The sequence below is a fragment of the Syngnathoides biaculeatus genome, chromosome 10 (genome assembly GCF_019802595.1).
Source record: "Syngnathoides biaculeatus isolate LvHL_M chromosome 10, ASM1980259v1, whole genome shotgun sequence".
In the NCBI taxonomy this organism is placed as follows: Eukaryota; Metazoa; Chordata; class Actinopteri; order Syngnathiformes; family Syngnathidae; genus Syngnathoides; species Syngnathoides biaculeatus.
In genome coordinates, this window is record NC_084649.1 from 12,408,042 (window position 1) to 12,417,051 (window position 9,010).

A 9,010-nucleotide genomic window follows, 5' to 3' on the forward strand; every position below is an offset into this window, starting at 1 on the left:
TCTCTCTCTCTCTCTCTCCATCTGTCTCACCCTCCCTCACTCTCTGTTTATATATATATCCATCCATCCATTTTCTTCACCGCTTAATCTCACGAGGGTCGTGGCGAGTGCTGGAGCCTATCCCAGCTGTTAATGGGCAGGAGGCAGGGAACATCCTTAACTGGTTGCCAGCCAATCACAGGACACATAGAGACAAACAGCCGCACTCACTATCACACCTAGGGGCAATTTAGAGTGTCCAATTAATGTTGCCTGTTTTTGGAATGTGGGAGGAAACCGGAGTGCCCGGAGAAAACCCGCGCAGGCACGGGGAGAACATGCAAAATCCACACAGGTGTGTCCGGAATTGAATCCGGGACCTCAGAACTGTGAGGCTAACGGTTTACCCGCTGAGTCACCGTCCTGCCTTATAGATATTGATATGTATATATATTTTTTCCCATACAGGAAAATTGCAAACATACAAACATACCGGTACCATGAATATACTGTAATCACAACTGGAAAAGGGATTGTCCCGAGGGGAATGTATCTTAAGAGATACGGTAGATGTAGTGTAGATACCACGGGTATTCCTTTTACATTTAAACCTCGAACAATGAAAGCACTTGGTATCACATTTTAAGAATTTATTATCAAATACATTCCCTGTGTGAACAGTTGTGCATCATGAAAAGCCCCCTTCTCCGTGGTGGGAGGATGAAGCCTGTTGTATCTCATTGGGTTGGACATTGTTGATTTTAGCTTTAGACACTTTTCAGGATATTTCCATGTTTCACGTTAAGTGTCAATTAAATGAAGGAAACACATAACAGAAGAATGTGAAAGACATTATCAGACACAGTAACACAAGTCAGCATTCGTTTTAGGAACAACAAGTCAGTCATATGCATGATTCTCACATTGAAATTATAAAATGGCTTCAATTACGCTTTTGGACAATTGATTCATTTGCAGACATTTCATTCCTTGACACACTGTGCAATATTCACGCATCATATACTCTCTGTAGTACTACAGGTACAGTATATTGATTCATATGCTTCAGGCACTTATGTCAAAAGCTTTTTCAGTGATGGCTGAGTTCAAATTTGTCATTGTATGGTTTATGATTGGAATGACATTGACATTGTCGCGTGAGTTTTTGCAAAGGCACTTTTTTATCAATAACTTATTCATTATCGACAAATGTGTTTGTGTGTTCATCACCTTTTAAAAAGTGTTGTAAATGGCAACACGAGAATAATTGCAGAACATTTTCTTTCGTTTAAGGCCATAAAGACCATAAACAAACTACATTATGGTGTTTTATCAAAAACAGGTGTAAACTTCAGCCTTTCCGCAACTATTGTTGTGTTTCCCTTATGAAACACTGGAGCACAAGATCCATTTTATATTTTACAACACGCAACCCATGTTTCTGTAGTCATTGGGAAAAATAGACAATAAACTACTAAAGAGATGTGTGTATTCACATTTAGCTACCATCAGTGAACACTGCATTGCCAAAAAAGTTTTTAGTTGCATAGCATGGTAACATTTACACATTTAGCACAGCAATAAATTCCTTTCAACAAATGCACTCTCCAAATATATGACCACTAATATCAGTCCAGCCATCTTTGTAGTACCCAAGCAAATATTGTACATCATGTAACATGAAGACATCTCATCAGAAATCATCTTCGGAGTGCTTGGTGTTATGTTACATCTCGAGGGGTTCGATGGGGGAGATGGGGGGGAAATCTTTAAAGACTCCGCATGCATGTTTAAAGAGAGCTGCTGTTAAGGGGAACCCATTACTAGTTGACAAGTAAAGTGCTGTTTAGCACCAGCAAAACCAAGGGAAAAAAATATCATATAAGGTGCAGTCTTTCTCCTTTTGTGTTCATTTGGATTCAGAATGGTAAGATATCCATAAAGATTTTATCCACGATAGGTGGAGGAGGGACGAGGTTCTCCAGTTTTAGGTAGAAGATGCGCTGCAGGCCCTGTGTGCAAAGAGTCCTCAGCTCGGGGAGCTTACCCAGAAGCCGCGAAAGATAGTTGGGTTGGGTTCGACCTGTTTCCGATCTGTTTCCACTCACGTGTTCCCTTAAGGAAGAGATGAGATTGCTCTGGAAGTCTTCGACACGTTTGGGTTCCTTGAGGCCGTGGCGATCTAAGAGCAAAAGGTGTCACACGGTGAGGATCGTTGTGCTGGCGTGTAACGAATGCACTGTGTGAAGGATACAAACGGTCAAACCAGTGATGATGACAAGTGCTGAGAGGCACGCAAACAGGGAGACGTCTAGGCTCATTCGATGAAGGCTCTGGGAAAAATCCATGATGGAGTCGATCCAGTCCCCAAAACTGCGAACACACTGCAGTCGGTGCAGGACGACGCCGTTACAGAAGATCAGTTTGTGCTTCTCTGGATTTGACCTGCGATGATGTCGGCCATTTGAATGAAATTATATACTAAGACAGAAAAGTACGATAATAGTACACATACTATTAGTTCTTAAAGGCAACCAACCTGTATGCTAGGCGTAGGATGAACAGCTCAACAAAGGCAGACTCAAGAAGTAGCTGCTGGTCCTCTTTGCAGAAGTCAGTAAAACCTGGGATGGTTTCAGCCCAGGATTTTATCACCTCCAATGATCCGGTCAGGAGATCATAGAACTGCTGGATGTCATCGGCATCCTCCTTCTCTGATACGTTGTCCACTGTCTCCTGGTACTAAGGAGCATGAGGAGGAAGGTAACACTAAATTCATTCATCTGCATATTGTATTTTATATTGTGTTTAATGTTTTGCAACTAGGTGAAGGTGACTACTACTTGCTCAGCGTGGGAAGAAGAAAACCGAGCACCCATTTGGTCGATAGTATTTTTAGCACTTTATCCCCACCCCGTCGAATTACAATTGTGAATTAGTGAGCAGCTCCTTGTATCCAGCAGAAAAAAAAACACAAATACCTTACACCCCTCACAATCTTGACCACAAACCCGCTGTTATGTCAGAGAGGGGGTCAAAATTCAAGACACCGTGTTTGCAGATATGTTTTGTGAAAAAAGTAATCCGTATACCACTTTGGTACACTTAATTTAGTCGAGGCTGGCACATTGAAACGTCAGAATCATGTTGGATTGTCCATTTGAACGTTAGTAGAAGACAAACCTAACAGACTGAATACTATTAATTCTATTCTAGAATGTAGTACAGATGTGTCACTTCTTCATAAAGTTATGTGGCAATTGGTGGAGTAGTTTGAGTATTCATGAGAGCATGTAAAATGGGATTTTTCACGTTATTTGCTGCCATCTGCATGACATCAAGATGATTCTTGTTTTGACGGGAGAGTTTCTGACCTCAGCAAAATATTTGATTTTTGTATCATCAATTTTTTTATTGTTAAGTATTCTGTCAATTGTTGAATTATCACTGCTTGACTCAGTCCAGGAAAAGTGCAGAACATATTCAACTTAACAAAGAGACGGGGGTAGAGGAACAATTGAGTTACTTCATCATTAATCTCCTTTTTCCAGCATGGACATTTCGTTAAGTACACGTCCCTACAATTTATAGTGGAATTTTAGGCATTTCAAATGTTTGGTAAATCGCGGTGTAACCTGAGCCCAGAATTGAACACGGACTTCCCTGGAACAACAACCATCAGTGAAAAGAAAAAAAAGAAAGGTGCAGACAAGAGGTTGCATGCAAGCTAGTAGCCAGAAACAACATAGACATTCTGTAAAAAAAAAAAAAAAAATGGACTCTTACCTTGGAGTAGTCAAGCTTGCCAATGGTTGGGTTGGAGTCTAAATGTGCTCGCACTAGCGAGGAAATGATGTTGACATTGGGGGTGGTGGAGGAAGCCTCAGCCACCGTCTTTGGTTTGGACGGTAGACGCCCTCGGCGACCCTTCAGGCTGTCTGTCCGGACAACTAGCGACAGAAATGATGAGAGAAGATTTCAAGTGCACACTCGTGTCCTTCACACGGCTGCGCGAACGCACATCAAAAAAAACAGCTGCTACACTATATCCATTTCATTCTACAGCTGGCATTGTAAATCTCAACTAATGTGTCTTCTTTCATTCCGAGCTTTGGTTTCACAAGATTGACGTTACAAACCACGGTTTGGTCATCATCATGTGGAAGTCACTGAAAACTGAAAGTGAGGTCGACGTTACGTTACCTTCTTTGACCATTCCCACTGTAAGACATTTCTGGAAACGGCAAAACTGGCAGCGGTTCCTCCTCCTCTTGTCCACTGGACAGTCTTTGTTGGCCAGGCAAACATACTTTGCATTTTTCTGCACAGTTCGCTGTCGGTCAGGATGGGAGAAAAAACAATATCACTATGCATAGATTGTTTATCATGCTCAAATTACAGTAGCAGTAGTAGTCGTTTATTGGGCAAGGGACCATATTTGGTAAACTGAGTGTGCTCAGAATGGGCTTCGCAATCCTCGCTGTACTGGGGGAATGAATTCTTTGATTTCCCCGAGTCAGTCAGCAAACAAAGACGTCATTAAAAATGTATGGAATTGTCAATACAAATAGAACTCAACAATACTGTACTTTCTAAAAGCATAAATTCATGCGATAATTTGAGTCCAAAAAAACAGTAAATTAATATTTTAATAAATAGTTGCAAGACTTTTTGCTTCGCCTAATTGGATATTGTGCTGTTCCTTCTGGTGTGAGTACCTTGGCCCCCTGGAGCTAGTGTAACACAGACATAGAGGCACATATAAAACATTTTCACAGCTGACTTGGTAAACGGTATTCTCTTAATATTAGTTGTTTCTCACAAATGCTAAAGAATATATGACTGGGATTATTTCCTAAATATTTTGCTCAACAATTATGTTCAAATATCAATTGCTTAAGGGGTTATAATGTCTCCAAAATGTTGACATCTGTTTGCCCATCTATGGCATTCTGAATTGTTTCTTGGCAATAACCTAAAAATAGTTTATTAAAGCAAAGGTCTGAGGATGTTTTAAATACATAAGATATTGTTTTTTTTAATGATACATGACAACAGACTCAAGTAGGAGTGGCATTAAATAGCGTGAAGGGTTGTTTTTTTTTTTTTTTTTTTTAAGAAATGTTACTTGTTGTAAAGTGATTTATGTCCACCGCCACCATAGAGAAGTAGTATCTCAAAATTTTGGATAACTCAAATCTCAACCAATTACTTAAAAAATTGGATTGTGTTGTACTGGTAAAGGATTTTCAACAAGTATCCTCTGTTGGGCTTAAAAAAAATCATTTCAGCAGATTCCAGTTTGTATTTCTCAATCGGAGGACAAATGCAATCCACACTTTTTTCCACTCACTTTGAAGAAACCTTTGCAGCCTTCACAGGTGCGTACGCCGTAGTGCTGACAGGAAGCATTATCTCCGCACACGGCACAGCGGCCCTCGCTCAGACCTGGGTTGTGGATTTTGGGAGCCCCCTCTGCGAGCCTGGCGCCGTGCTCCATGGACATGATGGGGCAATGCAGTGAAGTCACGTGCTGCTGAGGGGACATGAAGAAAGGCTCGTCCTGACACAGGTGAGCATCCTGGTGGGGCAATACGGGTGAGTGCTGTTCCGGCGTGGGACTGAAGGGGAAGAAAGAGGACTGCTTATCAGCCGCGGGGGCCGGATTGTAGGGACTGAAAGGGGACTCCCATACAGGTGCACACAGTGTCTGAAAGCCTGTCGTTGGAGGGGAGGGGGCAGGGTACCCTGGACTACCGTAGTAGTCGGAGCCGCACGATGACAGTGTCTCATCAAGGCAGCTGAGTGTAAATGAGCCTGGGCAACAGCCATACACTTGCAGGTCATCCAGCTTGTAGGCTTGGTTCTGCATCTGGCAGTCTGTACTTTCAGCGACTGTGGTGTAGCCAAACGAAACCGTAGACGTGGAAGCTGAGGCGGGAATCTTGCAGGAAAAGGCATCAAACTCTCCGATGTAGCCACTTCCCACTAAGGTATTGATGCTGGGTAACAAGGACGTAGACAGCTGCTCCTTCTGGCCACCGATGTCCATCACCGGCTTGGCATCGAGGTCGGAGTTTAAGAAGTTGGTGCTGAAGTGGGAGTCGTGGGTCAGGGATACATGCTGCGTTTGTACACAGGGCATTTCTGTGGCACACAAGGACAAAACAAAAGACTGATACAAGACATCTCACGTTCAATCAGTCATGCTTTGAATGTGCTACATATGCAAACCCACTCTGACATGTTCCACGCAATCGTCTTAGTTACCACAACGGAGTAGTTAGGCACTAAATCACACAAACGCAGTTCTGTGCCTACATAGAGCGGGTACACTGATACGCCAGGCGCCAGCATTCTTATGAGACAGGGATCACTGCGCTATTTCCTGGGTACTGATTAATGCAAGGAGCTAACGGCTTGATACACACTACTGAAATAAAAACTTCACTCAAATGACTTTGAATTATGTGTTATTATTAATCATAAATAATACTCATCTATGTAGAGACGCTGCTCAGGTTGATGATTTCTCACCCTAATCAACGAGGATTTAAGAGATACGGTAAATATCAACATGCGACACCTGTTTCCATTTTCACCTGATCATTTCCACAACATTGTTCATTTTTTTAGAAGCGGGCCGCTGGATACTCATGCGGTTCTTGGCGTCAACCTGATGCTTGCAAGCACCTTGTTGGTGACCTCTGCTGAAAGAGCTTGGACGAGTTGGTAAAAAAGCAGTAATTGTGATTTTTATTTGCTTTTTGTGGCTTTTTTTCTGGGACATTTAAAAAAGAGAAGGGCCTGCAGGAGAAGAAAAGAAAAATAATATTCACTGGAGGTTATTGAAGATGAACTAATGTCACACATTCACAACAGTATGCAGGGCCCGATAGTTTTTCCCGTGTGGTTGTTGTCGTCATTTTTTTTTTTTTTTTGCAAACCTCCTTCAACTACTCTTTGTGATTAAAGCTGAAGGGTGTGTTGCCAATTTTAAAACAAAAAGTCACATTTTACATATTTGTTTTGTTGTCATGTTTGCATTTTGTAAAAACCAATTTTTACATTGATCCTTTATCTTGTTATCACAGAAAAAAAGCATCTTATATGTATTGGAATGATAGTATGATTCCATCTATCCATCCATTTTCTGAGCCGCTTATCCTCACAAGCCTATCCCAACTGTCATCGGGCTGGAGTACGCACTGAACCAATCGCAGATAGTGTAACTCTAAAGGTTCTATTTGACAATTTCATGGCAGAGTTTCAGTCTCAAGCTACCTTTTCTGAGACTATGTCTAACTTTTGATGCAGCTAGTCTTAAAATGATTTTAGCGAATTCAATCGCGACTCAAGCAGACAACCACGGAGCCCCATGGGCACTGGCATTTATCACAGCTTCGACTGTTTTGATCAGTTGTCTGTTGCCAGAGCGGCAATGCACACATTTCAGTCCCGCATGGCTCGTTCTTCTGCACAGCGATGTCTTTTTTTGCAATGCTATTTAAAGGGAATGAAAGGAGGCGATTCAATTGGCATTGACGGAAGTCAGCCATAGTGACTCTCACAATGGCGCAGACCATCCGTTTTTAAATACATCATCATTTGCCATATTACGAAAACACGGCCACTGTGCAGAGTTGCACCTCACGCCACTCCTGATTTAAGATGGTCCTGATACTATAGCGCTCTTTTTGTTTTTTTCTTTAATGTCAAACTTCCCTTTTATCCTTTTTTTGTTGTAATATTAACTGAAGTCATCTTGTCTTTACACTTGTATGATTGTTATTTCAGACACTCGTGTACTGTTAATATCGGTTTAACAAATGTGACACTCGACCGCGAAAAGTATTATTTTTGCTTCCATTATTTCCGATGGGAAAGACTTGTTTTGAAACCAGACCCGGAATTGTTTGTCCACCGAGGCGCCACTGTTTTCCTTATAGCCAGTAATTCTAACCGGCCTTCTGTTTCCTTTATGATCCCCTCCCCTGCCTTATCCCCCATTATTCCCTCCCCTTGCCTTCAAGGCATCTCAGCCCTCTATAGAAAGTGTAGCCCTTTGGCCCGGCAGAGCCGTCAGATGCTGTCAGATATTGTGTTACCGACTGTTCATGTTCTTAAGAACTCCTTGAGTGGAGGGCAACCCTCTTTCACAGGGACTAAAGCAGGGAGTGTTGCAGATTGTATTACAGGAAGGGCCCAGTGCCATGTAAAATGGAAAGGGTGGCAAAGCCTGATTATGCATGTGTGTTTGTGTGCATTTATGCGCGCGTGTTTGTGGTGTACTCGCACTGATGTCTGTTAGAGGACTAATTCGAGACATTGTTGGTAAGTGACGTTTCAATTGGTCCTCACTGTGAGACCTTTAAAGTGTGGCTTGAAGGTTAACAGTTGGCTTTTCCTGTTTACACCTACTCACTCTAAAAGCAACTTTGTTAAGCCTGTGTAGTAAATAGGACTGTACAAACAAATTGCACTACTGTACATGGGACAAATCCATCATCTTTTAAGATTTCAACAACCTGAAGTCCATCTCACTTGTAAACTGAAGCCAACTATGTTAAAGTAGACTTCAAAATACAAGAAACACTATTTTTTTTTAACTCGATGATGCAAAACCTCAATCTTATTAATCTCTGGAATTAATGAGTATGTTAGGGGGGAAAAAATCAAATAACTCGGATCTCACATTTACTTAATCAGAATGTGGACCAAAGTGGGCTCTTTTTTCCCCTTCTTCTTTTCTATCCTGTCATTATCATTGACAGCAAGTATGGACCAAGAAGCAAACACTGACCTGATTCGTGTAAATATCCGGATTCTGATGTTGTTCATGTGCTGTATTCCAAAGCTGTGAGCTCGGCCCCACTGATGCACACGCCCACTGTCACACGCGCGCGCGCACTCACGCGCGTATACGCATCAGTTCGGATCCACGCGGGACTCTCCACGCGCGTCTTGTTTTATCACGCTGTGGAGACCACAAGGCGGGACCGTGGCTAAAACGGTGGAAGGGGAGGAGGGG

At 42.2% G+C, this 9,010-nt stretch overlaps 1 protein-coding gene across 1 annotated transcript; it reads right to left on the bottom strand.

Annotated features, from left to right (window-relative positions):
* Positions 1 to 652: 652 nt before the first annotated feature.
* Positions 653 to 8,970, bottom strand: nr4a1 (nuclear receptor subfamily 4, group A, member 1). Its single transcript, XM_061833669.1, has 7 exons — positions 8,783 to 8,970; positions 5,333 to 6,126; positions 4,183 to 4,312; positions 3,766 to 3,929; positions 2,519 to 2,721; positions 2,246 to 2,424; positions 653 to 2,161 (listed from the first exon to the last, which is right to left on the bottom strand). Exons 2-7 carry the CDS (start codon positions 6,122 to 6,124, stop codon positions 1,899 to 1,901), a joined length of 1,731 nt encoding a protein of 576 aa, XP_061689653.1. The 5' UTR covers positions 6,125 to 6,126; positions 8,783 to 8,970; the 3' UTR covers positions 653 to 1,898.
* Positions 8,971 to 9,010: the final 40 nt, after the last annotated feature.